Here is a 23,100-nt window from a genome sequence, read left to right as displayed (position 1 = left end):
ATGAGAGACTTCTACTACCAAACATGAGAGCCAAGAAAATCTGGTGCCCAAACACTAGAAGTGCTTTTCAGATCCTGTCTGAGAGTAAACATGAAAACTACAAGCACATCGTAATCCACACAGGGACGAGTGATTTAAGGGCCATGAAGGGCCGTGTGGCTCCTGTGATGAGAGAGGTGGCGATCAGAGCCACACAACGCTTCCCAGAGGCTAGAGTAACTCTGTCCACACTGCTGCCACGCACCGATGTGCCGATCCACGTGATCCACGGGAATAATGTGGACTCTCCAGAAGCTGCGCACTCATTCCTAATGTTCATCTCGCCCATCACAAAGACATACAGCCTCATCATATGTATGACCACGTACATCTCAATAAGCAAGGAGTGAAAGTCTTTGCCAGAGTGCTGAAAATCACAGCCCTTGGAAACACAGCAAGAAACAGCAGAAACTCCGATAACAGGCGAAGCTCTCAGCCACCAAGAAGCCCTCGTCCTCCAGCAGAGCCCAGACGGACCGCCGGACCTCCATCACTACACAAGAGCTACACAGCGGCCGCTCAACAACCACAGAACCCTGCAGCCGCTGAACTCAACCAGACACGACATCTGCTGAACGTCATCTGCTCCAGGCTGAGGACATAACCTGCATCACACACACACACACACACCTATCCATGAAATCATTTAAAATCAGTTGTTGGAATATACAAGGTCTGCACTCTTCTACTTTTGGTAATAAGACTGCAGACCAAGACTAACTCAGCAGTGTGAGAGATATGGACATCTGTATCTTTCAGGAGACGTGGTGTCGTAGTAATGAGACCTTACATTGTCCAATAGGATACAAGGAAATTATGGTTCCCTCATAAAAACATTCTAAAATTAAATGTGGCCGAGACTCAGGTGGAATACTTATATGGCACAAAGACGTTTTAAAACATTTGATTAAAGTTGCTAAAAGTGGAAAATCATCTATTTGGCTTGAAGTGAAATCCGTCATATATCAGTCTAGTCTTTATCTCTGTGCAGTCTATATTCCCCCTCATGACTCTCCCTATTACGAAGAGCAAAGCTTCCCAACATTACAGACTGACATCTTACACTTTCAGTCCAGAGGAAACATCCTCATCTGCGGAGACTTAAACGCCAGAACAGGGCGAGAAATTGATTATGTAAATATTGTAGATAATGAGCACATCCCCAATGACACCACGTTTCATCCCTCATCGAATATCACACCGAGAAACAGCTACGATACCTCAGTGAACATTAGTGGAAAACACCTGTTGAAACTCTGTAAAGGTTTAGGATTATACATTATTAACGGCAGAACTCGTGGAGACACATTAGGTAGATTCACTCACTGCTCCAGATTAGGAACCAGTGTGGTTGATTATTCAATAACAGATATTGATCAAAGCTTTATTAATGCCTTCACAGTCAGACCTCAGCTCCCGATGTCCGATCACTGCCAAACTGTGCTTTATCTGAAGCCCCATGTGTTCCAGAAGAAAGCCCGATCTCAGGCACACAAACACCAGTTCCTGTGTAAAGGCCAGGTCCTGCAGCACAGCTCTAGCTACAGCTATCTGTGTGTGTGTGTGTGTGTGTGTGTGTACAGCACTAGCTACAGCTATCTGAGTGTGTGTGTGTGTGTGTGTGTGTGTGTGTGTGTGTGTGTGTGTGTGTGTGTGTGTGTGTGTGTGTACAGCACTAGCTACAGCTATCTGGGCATCGACATCAGCGCTTCGGGACGCTTCGGTCTGGCTGTGAAAACACTCGGTGAAAAGGCTCGGAGGGCTTTCTATGCTATAAAGTCACGATGTGGACACTTAAAATTACCCATTAAAACCTGGATAAAATTATATAATTCAATAATAAAACCAATTCTTCTATATGGATGTGAAATTTGGGGACCAGTACTAAAGTGTAAAAATTGGGATAAAACATCACTAGAAAAACTACAATTGGAAATTGGCACAAATATTCTCTGGGTTCACAGAAACACGTGCACTGCCGCCTGCAGGGCTGAGCTGGGCCTGTACCCGCTGAACATCCAGATCCAGAAGAGATGTGTTCAGTTCTGGCATCACCTCCATCAGTCTGATCCAGAGTCAGTGCAATATAAAGCCCTCCTCGCCAATGAAACCTCAGCAGAACCTCATCCTCTGAACACACTCGCTCTCCAACTCGTCCATCAGACTATACTCCCCATCAACCCCAAACCTATCATTAACCAAATCCACAAACATCTAAAAGTCACTCATGATGAAGCACTAAAAGCACATTTTGCCCTCCAGAATAAACTCCAATGTTACTCGACCCTCAATAGAACCACTAAATTGGCCAGTTATCTATTTATTAAACATTTTAAAGAAAGACAAATCCTCTCCAAATACAGATTAAGTGACCATGATCTAGAGATAGAGAGAGGAAGACATAGACTAACATGGACAGAGAGAGAGCAGAGGATCTGTAGACACTGTGATCTACAGCACATCGAGGATGAGGAACACTTTCTGCTCTTCTGCTCCAGATACTCCAGTATAAGAGAAGCCTTTCTGCCCAGATTTGAAATCTTGATTCCATCGTTCTTTGAACTGAGTGACACTGAAAAAATGTTCTTCTTACTGGGAGAAGATGATAGTACAGCTGCACTAGCGGCTAAATATGTGTGTGTGTGTGAGAGAGAGAGAGAGAGAGAGAGAGAGAGAGAGAGAGAGAGAGAGAGAGAGAGAGAGAGAGAGAGAGAGAGAGAGAGAGAGAGAGAGAGAGAGAGAGAGAGAGAGAGAGTAGATGATAGTACAGCTGCACTAGCGGCTAAATATGTGTTAGCTATTCACAACACCAGAGTCAGCTAATTCTCTAGAGAGACCCACTGTATATATTCATTTATTAGGATAGATTGTGTTTATTTATCTATTTATTTATATTTAATATGCTACATATGACATGATCTACACATATATGTTTTTTTTGTTTGTTTTATTATTTATATATAATATTTTGATGCTTTGGCAACATTGTGTTACGCAGTCATGCTAATAAAGCTAATTTGAATTGAAATTGAAATTGAATTGTGTGAGTGACCACAGTCTGGCTGTAGAGAGAGGCCGGCACAGGCAGAGATGGCAGCCGAGAGAGCAGAGACTGTGTTCACTGTGCTCTCAGAGAGAGGTGTGTGTGTGTGTGTGTGTGTGTGTGTGTGTGTGTGTATGTGTGTGTGTGTGTGTGTACAGAGACTGTGTTCACTGTGCTCTCAGAGAGAGAGAGAGAGCGAGGGAGAGAGAGGGAGAGGGAGAGGGAGAGAGAGAGACTTTTTTGACTTTTAAAACTCTTTTAATCAAACAACTAGTTTAAAAACAATATTTGCACCACAAACAAACAAACAAATAATAATAATAATAATAATAATAATAATAATAAATAAATAAATGAAATAATAATAATGACAGTAAGTCACAATATTACCAATTAAACGATAACTCTCCAAAAACATTTCTCACCACAAGAGCATTTTTCACACTCCACCTTGCATCAAACAAATCAATATTATTTGTTAATTTACAATAGGCATATTCTACAGCGACCCGGTACTTTACCAATGATTTGAACATTCCAACCAAATCAATATTTTCCCCCTCATTTTTACATGTGTGGGATTTTAGAATTGCCAACTTTGCCTGCCCTAATAGAAAGTTACCCAGAGTACACTGTGCTTTCCATTCCTTCTTGTATTTCAAGCCCAAAATAAACAGATTTTTGGTAAAAATAAACCCAAGTTCAGTGAATATTTTTTCCAACAGTTCAAACAAAGGAATTAATCTAAAACAATCAGAAAAACAATGAAAAACAGTATCAAGAACATTACAAAACGGACATGCAAATGAAACCCTTGCATTAAATTTTGACACAAGACTATTTGTTGCCACAGAACAATGGAGTATTCTCCATTGGAGATCTCCAGATCTCTTAGGAATAGGGGGTTTATACAAACACCTCCATGATGGAGCTAATTCTGAAGAAATGGATAAGTATTCTCTCCATTTGGTATCAGTGCGTCTTTTCAATTGAGCATAAAACAAAGATTTCACACACATTCCATACAACATCTTTTTTTCCACATTCTGAAACAAAATATCTTTAAATCCCTTCAATAACAACATATTTAAATCCTCATCCAATTCAGATCCTATTTCTACTCTAAGATCTGGAAAGGTCAGGGACTTTTCACCATTTTCAAAAAAAGTTTGTACAAAGGTCAAGAAAGATTGAGGAAAAGATTTTTTTAAGATCCTCCACGAACCCTTCAACATATCTTTCTGATCTCAGCCCAACTTGATCAGCTATTGATACAGCCGCACGCCATTGACCTTTTGTAGTATCAATTAAGTCCATTACAGTAGCTATTCCAGTCTTTAGAAACATATCAACTACTGTACTTGAAATCGATGAGTTTATTTTAAAAAGAGAATTAAAGAATAATGGTTCCAAAACCCCATAATGTTCACTCTCCTTTCTAACCTTCTTTAACAGTTGCCAAGCTTTAAACACAGACTCATACAACTTTAAAAGACAACAACTTACTTTTGAAACAAAGGATTTTTCAATTAAGAACAATTGCTTATCTATTCCGATTCCTCCTATATCTTGGAGAATAGACAAGCTATATGCAATCCAGGGAATCTTATCTGAACAGTATAGCAATTTCTGTAACTTTTGAAGTCTCATTGTTTTAATTCTTGCTTCTAAATCTATGAGTCCTTGTCCTCCTTCAATCACTGGGAGATATAAAACCCCAGGAGGAAGCCAATGAAACCCATCCCAGAAAAAATTGACAAAACTTTTCTGAATTGTAACAAGTAGCTCTTCAGGAGGATCCAACACTGTAAACCGGTGCCACAACACTGAGGCTGCCAAGTTATTGACAATTAAACATCTCCCTCTATAAGATAGCTTTGGAAGGATCCACCTCCACTTTTGTAGTCTGCCCGTAACTTTATCAGCTAGACCTTCCCAATTCTTTTTCATGTAAAGGTCGGTTCCCAAATGTACCCCAAGAACCTTAAAAGCATCCTTAATCCAGCTACATTGTTGTGGAAGCCGAGGAGGGTCTATATTTTGCTACTCACCTAGTAGCAGGGATGTACACTTATCCCAATTAATTTTAGCAGATGTTGCTTTTTGAAAAATTTCCAAGCTAAAAATTAAAGCAGATATATCATCATTGTTTCTGATACATACAGTAACATCATCTGCATATGCTGTGAGTTTCACAGGTGGAATTTCTGGACACCTAGGAACAACAAGTCCATGCAATCGTTTCCTTAAAGATGACAGAAAAGGTTCGAAAGAAATTGAGTACAAAAGTCCGGAAAGAGGGCATCCTTGCCGTATGCCTCTAGTTAGTGCAAAAGGTCTAGTCAGGCAAACATTAATTCTCAGCATACTAGATGTTTCACTATATAATAATTTAACACAAGAGATAAAGTGTGGCCCAAACCAAAAGCCTTCAAAGTCTTTAGTAAATACAAATGGTCCACTCTGTCAAAAGCTTTCTCTTGATCTAGAGATAAGAGTCCAATATCAACTTGATGTATTTTGGCAACTGTAATAATGTCTCTTATCAAAAATAGGTTGTCGAAAATTGTTCTTTTGGGGATACAGTATGACTGATCCTCATGAATTATAGTTGCCATACATTTCTTCAACCTATTGGTTATGGCTTTTGACAGTATTTTAAAATCAGTACACAGTAATGAAACAGGACGCCAATTCTTCAAGTATCCAAGATCTCATTTTTTGGGTATTAAAGTCAGCACAGCTCTTCGACAACTCAAGGGTAAAGTACCTTGGTTAAAGGACTCCAGAAAAACATGATACAAGTCTTGTCCAAGCACATTCCAAAAACCCTTGTAGAACTCTGCAGACAGACCATCCAGCCCAGGTGATTTGCCACTGTTCAGCCCCAGCACAGCACTCGACAGCTCAGCAAAGGTCGGAAATCCCTCCAGCTCCTTCTTCTCAGTCGTTGACAACTGCGGAAGACCTTGAAGAAGTTCTTCAACTGCTGCTTCCTCACAGTGTTCTGACTGATAGAGGTTCTCATAAAAAGAAATAGCAGAAGCTATAATTTCTCGCTGGTCAGTAGTTTCACTGCCATTAGAAAGTTTCAGCTTATGGAACAACTTCTGCTCTTTTGGCTTTTTCTCTAGTCCAAAAAAGAAGGCAGTTGGAGCATCCATTTCATTGTGCTTTAAATATCTTGTTCTCACAAGAGTTTCCTTCTCCTGTTCATCCAATAAATCCTTCAAAAGGCTTTTATTCGCTTTGATGATGTCAGCTGACAATAATCTGCCTCCTTCGTTGATGTAGCTTTGCTGAAGAATTTCTTGTTCCAAAATCTTCATTTTCATTTTCAAATTTTCTGTATTATGTGCAGTGTATTGTTGGCAAAAGTTTTTAATCTGCACCTTTCCCAAGTCCCACCACTGATTTAAAGATGTATAGCTAAATCTCTCTTCCATCCAAGATTTCCACAAGAGATCAAAAGAGTGCACAAAGATGTGATCGTGCAGTAATCTGCTATTAAAGTGCCAGTGTGTCTGATAGGGTTTAGACGACAGAACAGACATAGACATTGAAATTAAATGGTGATCTGACATAGATGTTGGTGAGATACAACTGCCATAAAATCTTCCTTTGTTACCCTTTTCAACAAAAAAACGATCCAGTCTCGCAGCAGAGACCTTATTTGAATTCATTTTCAACCAGGTGTACTGTTTAACATGAGGGTAAGCCTCTCTCCACAAATTGAACAGATTGTGTCTATTAATTAAAGATTTAAAAACACCCGCTGAACTAGGATGAGGTTCCTCATGATTTCTATCTAATTTGTGATCTACAGTACAATTGAAATCACCACCTATTATAACAATGTTATCCTGAGGACATTTCAACAATTCTTCAGAAAATTTTCCAAAAAAAACACTTAGTTCACTTCCTATATTAGGAGCATAAATATTAAAAAATGAAAAACTAGTATTGTCTATTGTTATATCCGCACGCAATAGGCGTCCAGGTATTATTTCTAAAAAGTCTGGATCATTTTTTACATGTTTTGAAAATAAAAACGCAACACCAGCACTCAGATTTGTGCCATGACTAAGGCCAATGCTCCCTGACCATTCGTTTGTCCAGTCGACTTCATTATAAGCATCGGTATGTGTCTCCTGTAACATAGTTACATCTACTTTTTTAAGGTGTAAATACTTAAATAAAGTAGTTCTCTTTTGTACATCCCTACAGCCATTTATATTTAAAGATCCAATGTTAAAGGATGCCATCAGGATTAAAAAAGAGAAAAGATACCTAATCCGATATTTTCTGTTCATCATAACTCTTTAAGGGTTTTTAAGTCTTTTTCTGACAGCACTCACAAACTTTTTAAGGCGGTAGCGCCTAGGCTGATCCAGTTCCTCTAAAGTGGCTTTCTTCATAGCCATCAGCGAGGACTCAACAAAAAGCCTTAAATCAACAAAGAACTTTTCAACTTCCGGCTTTCTCTGATTTTTTGTGGCGTCTAAAAAATCATTGAGTTGTTCCACTGTATAAAGTCGAGACTTTGCAAATCTCCCAACAGTACTTCCCTGAGAGTTAGCTTCAGACAATTCATCAGCAATCGACTCTGAACAATCACTGTCCGATTCACTATCCATTGCTTGTGATTTTGAAGCATCAATATCACACACATTACTACTTAAAGCCTGCGTTTCATTCAAGCCATCACTCTCTTTAGGCCGATCTTGATCACTAGATTTCTCTAACTCAACAACAGCCTGCCCACTGTCGTTGGTTTCACTCTGTCCAGAATCAACAGTCTCAGTGATAACAACACTACAACCTTGATGCAACTGCTCTCCAATATCAGTAAACGCGGACCTTTCAGTGCTCGGACCGGGCGCTGCGCTTTCACCAGTTACTGCAGCCAGATCGCTAACGTTACTCTCATCATTCAAAATCTGCCCTGAATCAGATTCAACTCCATTTCTTGGAGTTTGAGCCTCTTTAACCAGAGGACAGGCTGTTTTAATGTGACCAAATTTTCCACAAACAAAACATTTCATGGACTCAGTGCTGATAAAGATCGTATAATCTTTTCCAAGCACTGTTAGTTTAACCGACACTTCAAGCGTTGCAAATTCAGCACTCAGTATCATAACAGCCTGACGTCTGAATGACATGATATGTTTCAACTCTGGGGTTTTCAAACCCAGAGGAATCATCTTAATCGTCCCAACCAATTTCCCATAACGCGCTAAAATACCCTCAAGCGCTTTATCAGAGATAAACGGGGGTACGTTTGACAACATTACTTTTTTCGAGAGGTTAGACAAAGGTAATACAGGAATAAAAACATCATGAACAGTCAAACCACACTCTACTAAATGATTGACCATTTCAACTTCTTTCAAAAAAAAACAACCATTGCTTTATTCATTCTAGAAGCAGACATGATGTTTTGTGCACCTATTTCTCTGCCAATTGCAACCAAAACGTTCTCAATAGACACTGATGCGTCTGCCGGTGTTACAATATATTCGGTTTCTGAAATATTTGGTTCCAGTGGGTGGGGCTATCATGAATATTCATGAGATCAAATCGCGGGCGGGGCGACCAACAGGCGAGTAGCAACAGGCGAGTGGAACAGAAATTATTAGCGAGCGCCTCAGATCGCGTTTTGCTAAAATACTCCTATAACTGGTCAGTGGTCACATTTTACATTTACATGTTAATGAATCGGTTTTGTAGCATGTGTTTACCTTAACTATTACAGACCTGATCACTAGGACGCCTTGGAAGACAACACACCTACAATAAAATGCATATTTCTCAATTTTCTCAAGAATGACTTAAAAAAAGCTTTTTAAATGTGTATGATTGCATCTTTAAATAAATATTGAAAAATATATTCTTGTTTTTATTCTGTCAAACGAAATTGTCTGCATATTCGAATAGTCTTTATTAAAACTTATAGGCTGATTGCTCAAGACAACACAAGAACTTGAAGATGCATGTTTTGAATGTTGCTTTACACTCAACAAAAAATCATTTTGATATACCATCCTCATACTTCGAAGGCTATCATAAATTTTAAACTTAAGTTGGATGAACCGTTGTTTTCTCTTGCAATGTTTTAGAATGTTGTCAAATTAAGTGAGAATTATTTCCATTTTCTATTGTAGTAATATTTCCCTTTTCTGACCTCATTATGTAATAATAACAGCCAAGTTTGGTCACCAAATAATTAGGCTACTAACTCATTATGGGTTAGAATTTGCTCCATGAATGTAGCTCTAAATTGAAACTCAGCTATTAGCATTTTCACATATATAGGAACTTGTGGTTAAATGTTTTAAGGAGTCTGTGAGATGTTTCTTGAAGGCATGCTCTGTGTGCATTGAACAGTACTCAGGAAAAGAAACAAAGAAGAGGCCACTTATGTTTTAAGGCATAATTCAAAACAATGTAACAATCCAAAAGTAAGTGCACTAAACTGTAATAAAACAAGAAAAAACGCTAGAAAATTGATTCATTTTTTATTTGGCACAGTCAAATTTCTGATGGTCGTTGATATCATGCTGTGGATGGGAATACCAAATTAAGGGCTTTGGCATGCAGGGCAAAGGAAAACCATATCACACATATCCAATGGTACCAGCCATTGCAACTGTCACATTCAATCTGAAAGAGACAGTGACAGACATTATGAAAAATTAAATGAGCAAAGTTAGAAAAAATAAAGAACAGATTAAAATACCCAAGAGTCAATGTTGTCCTGTGTGTAAGGATATTTGTCCCCACATGACAAGCATAGGTCAGACAGGTCTTCTGTGGAAACAAAAGCATCAAGGTATTTGTGTAATGATGCATATCACCAAGCAATATCATGTATAACTTGGGTTTAAAAAAAAAAAACCCACCAGTTTGCTGTAGCACACACAGGCCTATGTTTTGCCGCATCAGAGCAACATCTGCGTCAGTGCATGGAAACTCCAAGCTGCCCCCATTTAGAACTGATTCAGCAAACTACAAAGAGCATTGATAAAGCAAAATCAACATATATACATATACATATACATATACATATACATATATGTATCAATTCTGTACCTTGCAGACAAATACACCAAGTCAAGTCAAGTCAAGTCAAGTTTATTTATATAGCGCTTTTCACAACATAGGTTGTATCAAAGCAGCTTCACAGTAATAAATTAGAACAATACATCAATGTTTGTTTCTAGTGGAACGTCTACGTTTGGTAATGCTGATCAATAGTATCGTTGATTGATTAATTAAATTAAATATCCCCAAATATCCCCAAATATCCCCAACTGAGCAAGCCAAAGGCAACAGTGGCAAGGAACCGAAAAACTCCATCAGGTGACCTAATGGAGAAAAAAAAAAACCTTGGGAGAACCCGGGCTCAGTCGGGGGCCAGTTCTCCTCTGGCGTTTATGAACTAGAGGTCGGATTTAACTGTAAGATTAAAAGTATTATATGAATGCCTGGCTGAAGAGATGCGTCTTTAATCTAGTTTTAAACTGGGAGAGCGAGTCTGAGCAACGAACAGTATCAGGAAGGCTATTCCAGAGTTTTGGTGCTAAATGTAAAAATGCTCTCCCTCCTTTGGTGGATCTGGATATCCTAGGTATGACCAAAAGCCTCAAATTTAGTGACCTTAAAGAGCGCGATGGATTATAGGGCGATAGAAGATCCGTTAAATAGACTGGAGCTAAGCCGTTTAGGGCTTTATAAGTCAGTAGCAATACCTTGTAATTAATACGGGACTTTATAGGTAACCAATGTAGTGATGATAAAATCGGTGTTATATGATCATATTTTCTTGATCTAGTTAGAACTCTAGCGGCGGCATTTTGGACTAACTGTAGCTTGTTTATTGAGGATGCAGGACAACCGACAAATAACGCATTACAGTAATCTAGTCTCGAGGTCATGAATGCATGAACTAACTTTTCTGCATCAGAAACAGATAGCATATTACGTAGCTTAGCAATGTTTCTAAGGTGGAAAAAGGCTGTTCTTGTAACATATAAAATATGATTTTCAAAAGACAGGTTGCAGTCTAATATAACACCCAGGTCTTTTACTGTAGAGGATGAAGTAACAGGACATCCTACTATGTTAAAGTTGTATTGTGAGAGGTTTTGTGGGTGGTTTTTTGAACCGATAAGTAGTACCTCTGTCTTGTCTGGATTTAATAAAAGAAAATTACACGTCATCCAATCTTTTATATCTTTAACACACTCTGTCAATTTGGATAATTTAGCGTTTTCATCTGGCCGTGATGAAATATAGATTTGAGTGTCATCAGCATAACAATGGAAACTAATTCCATGTTTCCTTATAATATTTCCAAGTGGCAGCATATATATTGAGAATAATAGAGGGCCTAACACAGATCCCTGCGGCACTCCATAGTTTACTGGAGTTATGATAGATTTTTCTCCATTTAAATAAACAAAATGGTAGCGGTCAGATAAATACGATCTAAACCAGCTTAATGCTTGTCCTTGAACACCAGTATAATTTTGTAATCGATCTAAGAGTATTGTATGATCTATAGTATCGAACGCAGCACTAAGATCAAGTAAAACTAATATTGAGATACTGTCAGGTTTGTGTAGGGAGCCGAGGACAAGGACACAGGAACTGCGGTTTAGGTAATTTATTTACAAACTTAACTTCTATGAACATACAGGAACAAAGGAAAAGAAACTCCAGGGCTTCAAAACACACAACCATACATAGACGACGACCAACAAACACTGAGGGAAAACACAGGGCTTAAAAGAACTGGGACTAATGAGATTATTAACAGAACACAGGTGATGGGCATTTCTAATCAAACAGACAGGGAAAAACTAACAGGACTAAACCAAAAATCACAAAGACAGGGGGAAACAAGATCACAGAACAGAACTCAACACATCAAAACGTGACAGTACCCCCCCCCCCCCCCCTCCCCGAAGGCGCGTCCTCGCGCCGTATAACATCCAAAGGGGTGGGAGGGTGGGCATCCTGGACTCCAGGATGGTCCAGGCGGAGTAGGCTGGTCAGGGGACCAGGGCGGAACAGGCTGTGGGTGTGGCCACGATGGAGCAGGTTGTGGACGTGGCCAGGGCGGAGCTGTCAGATCCTCAGACGTCCAGGGCGGAGCTGTCGGACCCTCGGGAGTCCAGGGCGGTGGTGACCCTTCGGGTGGCCATGGTGGTGAGGACCCTTCGGGTGGCCATGGTGGTGAAGACCCTTCGAGCGGCCATGGCGGAGATGACCCTTCGGGCGGCCATGGCGGAGATGACCCTTCGGGCGGCCATGGCGGAGATGACCCTTCGGGCGGCCATGGTGGTACTGGGAACAGCATCGGCGAGCCCTCCACTGTCCCCCTAGCAGGTATACTGCGCCCCCCCAAAATTTTAATGGGGAAATTGACAGGAAAGGGGAGGTCCAACAGCAAAGAGGGTCTTGGACTGGGTAGGACCAGCGGCGAAGGAAACTCTGGGCTGGACGGGACCAGAGGCGAAGGAAACTCTTCTGGGAAGACTGGCTCTGGCTCTTGCTCCGGAACTGGACTCGGAACTGGACTCGGAACTGGACTCGGAACTGGACTCGGAACTGGACTCGGAACATCTGGGCCGATGACTGGCTCTGGCTTTGGGGGCATGATGCTCTTGGTCTCAGGCTCGGCGTGCATGATGCTCTCGGTCTCAGGCTCGGCGTGCATGACGCTCTTGGTCTCAGGCTCGGCTGGACTGGCGTGAAGTGCAGGCTCGGCTGGACTGGCGTGAAGTGCAGGCTCGGCTGGACTGGCGTGAAGTGCAGGCTCGGCTGGACTGGCGTGAAGTGCAGGCTCGGCTGGACTGGCGTGAAGTGCAGGCTCGGCTGGACTGGCATGAAGTGCAGGCTCGGCTGGACTGGCGTGAAGTGCAGGCTCTGAGCTGGGCAGGACTAGCGGCGAAGAAGGCTCTGGCGCAGGATCAGCAAGCTCTAGATCAGCGGGCTCTGGCTCTGGATCAACAGGTGCTGAATCAATGGGCTTTGGATCAACGGGCTCTGGCTCTGGATCAGCAGGGTCTGGCGCTGGATCAACGGGCTCTGGCTCTACGGGCCTTGGATCAACGGGCTCTGGCTCTACGGGCCTTGGATCAACGGGCTCTGGTGCTGGATCAGCGGGCGCTGGATCAACGGGCGCTGGATCAACGGGCGCTGGATCAACGGGCGCTGGATCAACGGGCTTTGGTGCTGGATCAACGGGCTTTGGCGCTGGATCAGCGGGCTCTGTGCTGGACGGGATCAACACATCATGGGACTTGGGACTGGACGGGACCAACACATCATTGGACTCGGGACTGGACAGGACCAGCATCTTGGGGAATTCGGGATTGGACTCATGGGCCAGAACTGATGTGTGTGTAGCCCACACACACAGAATCGCCGCAGACATCACAATCAGCGCTGTGTCTTCTTGAGTGGACTCACATGTAATGTGCTCAATCTCTGGCTGACAGGTGACAGGTTCAGCTTCAGGTGGGCAGACTATGGGTTCTGGTTCTGGCGGATAGATGATGGATTCAGGACATACCGGATTCGGAACTGATTTGAGTGGAAAATCCTCCACCACATAGTCCGACCCACACACCCACAGCGTGTGGTCCACAAACTCCAGGAAAGTCTGATCGAGATTTTCTACCAGAATCAGCTGGGCAAGAGGGTCCCTTAATCCACCCCAGAAACTCTGTGTCAATTCCTCTTCTTCCCACGTCACGTCATCGTAGAGTTCCAGGTAAAGCCCCACAAATTCTTCCAGTGAGCGTTCACCTTGAAAGAGGATAGGTGTGTTAAATGACTTCACCTTTTTCCTCCGGTTACATCTCCTCTGGCTCATTCTTGGTTCTTCTAGGGTAGTTGTTGTTTAAAGGTTGGTCGTTCTGTCAGGTTTGTGTAGGTCTGGCGCTGGATCAACGGGCTCTGGCTCTACGGGCCTTGGATCAACGGGCTCTGGCTCTACGGGCCTTGGATCAACGGGCTCTGGCGCTGGATCAGCGGGCGCTGGATCAATGGGCGCTGGATCAACGGGCGCTGGATCAACGGGCTTTGGTGCTGGATCAACGGGCTTTGGCGCTGGATCAGCGGGCTCTGTGCTGGACGGGATCAACACATCATGGGACTTGGGACTGGACGGGACCAACACATCATTGGACTCGGGACTGGACAGGACCAGCATCTTGGGGAATTCGGGATTGGACTCATGGGCCAGAACTGATGTGTGTGTAGCCCACACACACAGAATCGCCGCAGACATCACAATCAGCGCTGTGTCTTCTTGAGTGGACTCACATGTAATGTGCTCAATCTCTGGCTGACAGGTGACAGGTTCAGCTTCAGGTGGGCAGACTATGGGTTCTGGTTCTGGCGGATAGATGATGGATTCAGGACATACCGGATTCGGAACTGATTTGAGTGGAAAATCCTCCACCACATAGTCTGACCCACACACCCACAGCGTGTGGTCCACAAACTCCAGGAAAGTCTGATCGAGATTTTCTACCAGAATCAGCTGGGCAAGAGGGTCCCTTAATCCACCCCAGAAACTCTGTGTCAATTCCTCTTCTTCCCACGTCACGTCATCATAGAGTTCCAGGTAAAGCCCCACAAATTCTTCCAGTGAGCGTTCACCTTGAAAGAGGATAGGTGTGTTAAATGACTTCACCTTTTTCCTCCGGTTACATCTCCTCTGGCTCATTCTTGGTTCTTCTAGGGTAGTTGTTGTTTAAAGGTTGGTCGTTCTGTCAGGTTTGTGTAGGGAGACGAGGACGAGGACACAGGAACTGCGGTTTAGGTAATTTATTTACAAACTTAACTTCTATGAACATACAGGAACAAAGGAAAATAAACTCCAGGGCTTCAAAACACACAACCATACATAGACGACGACGACCAACAAACACTGAGGGAAAACACAGGGCTTAAAAGAACTGGGACTAATGAGATAATTAACAGAACACAGGTGATGGGCATTTCTAATCAAACAGACAGGGAAAAACTAACAGGACTAAACCAAAAATCACAAAGACAGGGGGAAACAAGATCACAGAACAGAACTCAACACATCAAAACGTGACAGATACAGCCTTGGTCACATGAATTCCCATCCCTTTGGATGCTGTGTGGTAATGTTTGACATTGCCACTTTGTGGTTGGAGTGCCTTTGCTGGCCATAAATTCACTTGGGTAGAAGAAAAGAAGATTAATAAAAATTAAGATCAACATTTTGAGTATCTTCATACATTTGTCCTTACCTTACAACCTTTCTGCAGTGAAGCAGTTTGGCTCGGCTTTCACCAAGGGAGTTTACATACAAAATTCTCCTTTCTTTGGGATATATCATCTGTCAAGATGGGGTCATGAATTAATGACTCACATTTAAGCCTTTGTAGTTTACAGAGAAGGATGGAGAATTTTTTTTTTTAAAAATGAACAAACCAGGAGTGTCCAGTAGTTAGTCTCGTTAACAGACCCCACCAGCACATCATATGTCTCTAGATCCATCTACAGCATACAGGTATAAATGTGGCATTCCAATAACAGATTACCAAATTATCTGAGAACATGAGTTACTTGTATGGCATCAGGATTTTGTTTTTTTACCCTTTTCATCAAACTGGCCTTCCTCTTCCAAATATTGGTGGCTTGAAAGGAATCCAGGACAAATGCCCTGCCTGAATAATTCCTCACAAGGCAGGTCAGGTACGCATTAATGACCTGTGGTGAAAAGGAAGGATGACAGACTTGCAAGGTATAACTGTATGACTACAGAATATGGTCTATTCTAAAAGCAAAATGAAAGTGAACTACAGTAAACTGTATCAATCATGTTAACTGCAGCACAAACCTCACTTTCAAGTTTCACCCCAGGTTTGAGGCGTTCCAAATCCCAGGTAAAGACCTTGTACGGGCCAACTTTACTGCAAAGTTTCCCACCCATTTTCTTTGCCCATATGTCTTGTAACACTACAGAGAGAGGGAAGACAATCTTCAACAAATGTCATTTACATGTAGGAGATATAAATTACGAAGGAAAACACGTACAACACATACCTGAAGAACAAGATATTTGAGGGGAATGCTGTACGTCCGACTGGGTGACAGGACTGGAGGTAGGATGAGGTGCAAGGCCAGGTAACGGTGGAGACTGGGTGGCAGGACTGGAGGTAGGCTGGGGGTCAAGGCCAGGTAGAAGTGGAGACTGGGTGGCAGGACTGGAGGTAGGCTGGGGGTCAAGGCCAGGTAGAAGTGGAGACTGGGTGGCAGGACTGGAGATAGGCTGGGGGTCAAGGCCAGGTAAAAGTGGAGACTGGGTGGCAGGACTGGAGGTAGGCTGGGGGTCAAGGCCAGGTAAAAGTGGAGACTGGGTGGAAGGACTGGAGGTAGGATGAGGTGCAAGGCCAGGTAACGGTGGAGACTGGGTGGCAGGACTGGAGGTAGGCTGGGGGTCAAGGCAGGCAGCAGAAATGGATTTTGAAGATGGTGGGCCAGCAGGTGTTGGATTAAAAAGAACAGAACACTGTGTTCCAGGATGCATCACGACATGAGGGAGGGGCATGAGAAAAGGCATATTGAGAGGTAGTGATACCAGCTGCAGGGAAAGGTGTGTATAGGGCAGGGTAACAGGGTGGAGGAAAGGCATGAATTTGAGAAGTGATTGTAGAACAGGGGACTGGGGAGGAACGTGAGGGACTGAAGGCACAGTAGCAGGAGGGCAAAACTTCTGAACTTTTGGAGGAGGATCCTCCAAAAAATGAATTAAATGGTCAATATTGATTTTGGGAATTTGTTTCCCTTCATCATCCTCCACATCAATGGATTTGCCCTCCACGTTTGTAACAGTGTATGGACCCAAATAATCTGGGTCCAGCTTGCCCCCCTTTCTCTGCTTGCTTCTGATGTTCTGCCGCAGGACCCTGTCTCCAACCTGAATATCAATGGCCATTCCTTTCTCCAATTTCCTTTTTTTAACTTTACCTTGCACATTTGTAATGTTGTCCTGCACAGTTTTAAAAATGCTGTCCTGCCTTCTAATGCATTCTGTGATACATTCCTCTGCCACAATGTCCTCCACACTTTCGTTGATCTATATAAAGACATTTTATTTGATTGGCAATTGCAGGTTTGATTGCTTTTTAAAAAATAATTTAGATGCATTGTGCTTACCTCATAATTGTCTGGCACCTCACAAGGATACCTTGCCTCACGGCCAAACATTAAAAAGTAGGGCGAGAATTTGGTGGTTATTTGTTTTTTAGTTCGGAGACCGAACATTGCAGCCTCCAAATAATCTGCCCATGTGTCTGGACGTTTTCCCACAAGCTTGCTCAAAGACCTGAAAAACAAGTCTTACAGTTAATCACCTATAGTGAGTGTGAGACTTATGCATTTCAATTAAATGTACCTGATAAATGAGTTAATATACAATGAACAGACAAGAGCAGATACATTCTTCATCTGCCATTCATGTATTGTTTTATCAGTTGAATGGTCACTTACATACCTCTGAATTGTGCCATTTAATTTTTCAACCAGTCCATTGGTCTGCGGATGGTATGGGGCACATAAACTTCTTTTAATGCCAAGTACTTGGCAGACACCCATATTGATCTAGACAAACCAACACAAGACTTTAATTATTCATATTTTTCCAATTATTCAAATTTTAAAGGCGTAATTCTCTAACCTTGTTCACAAATTCTTTGCCTTGATCAGTCAAAAGCCTTTTTGGGGCACCAAATTTGTAAAATAGCTTAACAATGCAGGCTGTTACCTCCTCAGCACGCTTAGTCTTTAGTGGGAAAGCCTCACACCACTTTGTGAAATAGTCTACCATTACACAAATGTACTGGTAGCCCTCTTTAGTTGGTGTGAGCTTTCCCACTAAATCCATGCCAACAATGTCCCATGGCTCAGCCACCTGATAAAAAATAAATAAATAAAAAATTACTTTCTTAAAGTGAGAATATTCTTCATTAAACAAACACACAACTTACCTCAATAGGGGTATATTCAGCTTTGTCCTTAACCCCCTGAGGTCGACGATCACGCCAGCGTGATCTGCTCGTTTTTTTTATATCAGTGCAAAATACTCTGTTGATTTTGATTTTACATACTTGTATTGTACATCATTCAAAACTGTTAAATGTCTTCTTTTATTTGTGTACACTCATAATAAAAACAAAATGTTGTGTTTTTCGTAAAACAAAGAAAATAAACATGATGCGCGTTCTGCCATCTCTCTCAATGTGAAACTCATTCTGAAACGCGACAGAAAATGACCTGTAACTCAGCGAATGTTTGTCACACAGACTTGAAACGCATGTCTATACAACGCTTGGAATCTCTATTTTTAAAGCATGTAAATTATATAAAAAACAAATATTCTATTTTTAAGTAATCCATACGAAAACAGCGGCAAGTACAGTTTCTCAAACGCGTCCTCATTTAATTTAATTTAATTTGAACACGCCTACGAGCACACGAGCGATTGACATGCAAATGATCCATGCGGAGAAACGCAGACCAGTAAACGCCCTCATCACGTCAAAACAAAGAAGCAGAGACTTCGTAACTTACTCCTTACTGTGTTTGAAAGACGCGCCAGAGCTTACATTGGATTTAGGCTACCTCAGAAGAAGAATAACGCGATTTGAATATTGGGGAATATTATAATATTTAGACCCGTGTTTACTGTTAAGCCTACTGTGTTTGTGGATATCTGGTCAAACGTAGATATGTATGGTAACCATAATGTTTTATATTTGAGCGCGATCGCGTTTGAATGTATCAGATTGTGCAGCGCGATCGCGTTTGAATGTATCATTTGAAAATTTGAAAAGCAAAACACACCAAACGGCTTCATGTTTTTACTATTATCTCATTTCATATCATCATAACGAATCGAAACATTTTTAAGTAACATGATAATCAATATATTTTTCTCTAGCTTGGTTGTTACTGAAATATTTTGAAAGATTTATACTGCTATCTATTGTTATTATTATTTTACCCAGCACTGCGCATAGCTTATGCCTACAAGGCACAACAAACCTGGTGTTCATTATATAATATATATTTGGAAACATTTGTGTGTGTGTGTGTATTTTGTGAATTTTAAAAAGCAATTTTAACCAGAAAAATCTAATATTTATTTGCAAAATCGTGCAGGCCTTTCTCTTGATATCAGTATGTTCACTTTTTTTTCAGGGCCCAGATGCCACTGAGTCCTGCCGACTTCAACATACACATGAGTCTCTGGAACATGAACATGGTAAAGTGAAAATCAAACACCTTAGAAATGAAAGGTATGTACAATGTTTTTAGGAATGGCACAAAGGTCTGTCTTTGAAGTGTTTTTTGGCATTTGTTGTGTTATTTTTGGGTTATGTTGTGTTGTAAATAAATCCAAACAATTTAAAAGCCATTCTTTTTTTTAAATCTCCTCATTTACAGTATTGTGCAAGGTTGCTCAGAATGACAGGGCTATTAGGAGCTATATTAGGATAGCTCCTAATAGGACCATTAGGGAGTGTCTTTGTCTTTCTCAGGTGAGAAAAGCTTACATATTAATGAGGTCCCGCATAAGGCTTTTTCACACAAAACACGTCGTAAAATTTTTAAATCAATATATTGTCTTATCTGAATGAGCAGTCAGGGTGATTTTCACATCGTTTTAGAGCAAATATTCTAGGCTACGTGATACAATTTTCAAAAGTCTTGTGAAGAAATAATCAGTATGGGTTTCATGGCCTTATTTCAGTGAGAATTTTTTTTTTTTTGTATTTTCACAAACCACGCATAAATGTCATTATCTCAAAACTACAAACTTTTACATACATGCTGCTGATATATTGTTGTAGCAGAGTTTGTGCTGAATACAGTTTAATTAGACTTTACCCATGAAAATGTCACAAGCAACAGAAATAACCAGAAATGTCAGAGCATGTCAGAACACCTCCAGGGCCCTGAAAACAGCTCAGACCTCAGAGGGTTAATTTCAGCTTGCTTTTTCTGGCATGCTACACAGTGCATAACCTAAAACATTTTTGTTAAAATGGTTTAATTTTTGATAGAGCTAGGAAAGTATTAAGACACGAATGTCAGTTAATTGCACTCACCCAGGTTTTAATATCAATGGTCATGGCAGGCCAATAAAACCTTTTACTTATGGCATCAGTTGTCTTCTGAACACCACAGTGTTCACCAATTGGACTGCTGTGGAACTCATGAAATACCCGTTTGGCCTCCTCTGCTGAGTCCAAAACTTTGGCCAGTACACCCTCTCCTCTTTTCCGTATATAGTATAAAACCTCATCTGAAAGAAGTTTAACGTTTTGGTAATGAAGAGACTGTCAGAGAAATCACTAAGTGTGACTTTTCTCACCCTTGATTGTGAAGTTCTGTGCCCTTCTAAGAAGGACATATTTTTCATTTTTAGAAATGCCATGGGGAACCTTTCCAGTTTTTTTTAATTCGTACAAGGTTTGAAACATTTGCTTTTCCATATTGACAGCCAAAATGAAAATCCAGCAAAGATGGGTAGGCTTATTTATATGAATTGTGATTGAGTCTCGTTATTCTTTTAACACATCTCCATAGATAATTGGATGTTGAATGCTTCACTAACTATATGTAATGAATGTAATTTTTTTTATTGGCCATAGCTGTGTTCATTAAAGAATTGAACAGATATTCAAGTCACAAAAGAACTTTCTCAGGTGTGGTTGATCATGGGCATATAATTTAAAGTAATTTAAAGAAGAGCATATACCGTGCTAATAATATAATACAATATACATAAGGTAAACTAAATATCCTAAACACTATACTGTTTAAATTTGATAAACAAAAAGTATCTCCCTCAACATATTTCTGTGTAAAATGTTTTTTTTTTTTTTTATTCTTGCGTTCATTTACTGAAAATTACTTTTAGATAGTGTCTTAAAAGTGTATATATATATTTTTTATGCATTTATAACTATACATTTCCTTCATTTTTGGTATAGGCTACCTGAGTCTTCTACACCAATATGTTTTTGTGTTGACTTATTTACAAAAACACTTACTTACAAAAAGATGATATAAGAATGATAACATTACTAAACTGATAAGATGTAGGCCTATTTTTTATGTTTAATGGTTAGTCATTATTATTGCTTAATTTGATAAACATTCTAAAACATTTCTAGAGAAAACAACCGTTAATGCAACTGAAGCTTAAAGGGATAGTTCACTTTGAAATTAATTTTTGATATGTTTTAGCTTACCTCGAGGGCATCCAAGATGTAGGTGTCTTTGTTTCCGCAGTAGTTTCAATTTTGATATTTATAGGTCAAACCGTTCTTGTCTGTCAGTCATATAATGCAGGTCTGTGGTCACTGTCTCAAACCCCAAGCGCAGAGTCCAAATTAAAACAATTCCCCATCGTCCAAATGAAACAATTCCCCATCATAAGTACACATTGATGGCCTAAGACACGAAACGAGCGGTTTGTGTGAGAAAACGAACAGTATTTATATCGTTTTTAGCTCTTGAAAACAGCACACCGTCCAAATGATCTGACGGCGCGGGCGGCTATAGATGTATACTTAGATGTCGCCTTGGCTACGGTTTCGTTCCAATGAACTGCAGTAGAGAAGGCGACATCTAGTGTATACATCTATACCCGCATAGATATATACACTAGATGTCGCTTGGCTACGGTTTCGTTCCAATGAACTGCAGTAGTCAAGGCGACATCTAAGTATACATCTATAGCCGCCCGCGCCGTCAGATCATTTGGACGGTGTGCTGTTTTCAAGAGCTAAAAACGATATAAATACTGTTCGTTTTCTCACACAAACCGCTCGTTTCGTGTCTTAGGCCATCAATGTGTACTTATGATGGGGAATTGTTTCATTTGGACGATGGGGAATTGTTTTAATTTGGACTCTGCACTTGGGGTTTGAGACAGTGACCACAGACCTGCATTGGAACAGACAAGAACGGTTTGACCTAAAAATATCAAAATTGTTTTTGTTGGTAACACTATTTTACAGTGTCATTGTTACACGTTACATGTATTTACTATAGTAATAACTATAAATGAACCCTAACCCTATAGTACGTACATGTACTTAATATTACTCAGTACTTAAATATATAATTACACATTAAAATAAAGTGTTTTTTTACTTTGATTTTGATTATTTGTCCCAGACTCATTTACTTTCCTGTTCAACAGTTCTTCTGTATTAGATTCAGTCCAAACTCTCTTTTGATGAAGATTCATAAAGTGATTCAGTCAAAACTGGACATTAAAAAGCAAACGTGTAAAAACAGTGAAACTCAGGGTGACAAACGTTTATCATGAATGAAAATAACAGTCAAAGATCAACAACTGAAGAAACATGTTCAGACTGAAACAGGAACAAGTGTTTATTGACCATAAACTACAATAACATGATTAAACTGTAATAAAACGTGAATTAACAGTGAAATACTGGAGGTGACAGTAGATCAATGTTCATTTTACACTTATCTCTATGATTATATAGATGATGTGTTATTCATCTCACATTATTGATTATAATAATCCTTTGAGATCCAGCAGTTTTAATAAGATCATCTGAAGGATTTTAATAACACATTGTGCACAAATTAAGTGTGTGAATATCAATAACGGCGATAATGCAGTAACACACACATAATCAGTTAAACAACTGGAAAAATGTCAATTTAGTGAGTGTGTGTGTTTATGTAACTACACACTTCTGATAAATAATGAGAGATTTTCATTGTTTTCTTTTACAGTGTGTGTGTGTGTGTGTGTGTCAGTCAGTGTGTGTTTGTTGTTTAATGTGACACAGAGACACTGAAGAGTAAACAAAACGAAGTCTAAATCCAGCACAGAGGGGTTCAGTGAATGTGTGTGTGAATGTGTGTAAGTGTGTGAGTGTGTGTGTGTCAGAGACGCTGTAGAAGGACAGAGT

At 40.6% G+C, this 23,100-nt stretch overlaps 1 protein-coding gene across 4 annotated transcripts in view; it reads right to left on the bottom strand.

Annotated features, from left to right (window-relative positions):
• Nucleotides 1–22,510: 22,510 nt before the first annotated feature.
• LOC308688082 (protein NLRC3-like) overlaps nt 22,511–23,100 on the bottom strand; it is a 79,570-nt gene continuing 78,980 nt past the window's right edge. For 3 of the 4 annotated variants that reach the window (XM_081360947.1, XM_081360948.1, XM_081360949.1), the window contains one exon: nt 22,524–23,100. This exon is cut by the window's right edge and continues 416 nt beyond it. In XM_081360947.1, the coding sequence (XP_081217073.1) occupies nt 22,942–23,100 (159 nt within the window). In that variant the 3' untranslated portion in view covers nt 22,524–22,941. The other variant, XM_081360946.1, reaches the window with a different exon arrangement.

This window comes from Scardinius erythrophthalmus (assembly GCF_964197995.2).
Source record: "Scardinius erythrophthalmus genome assembly, chromosome: 1".
NCBI lineage: Eukaryota > Metazoa > Chordata > Actinopteri > Cypriniformes > Leuciscidae > Scardinius > Scardinius erythrophthalmus.
Note: the sequence above shows the minus strand (reverse complement) of the source record. Positions and strands in the feature narration are given on the sequence as shown.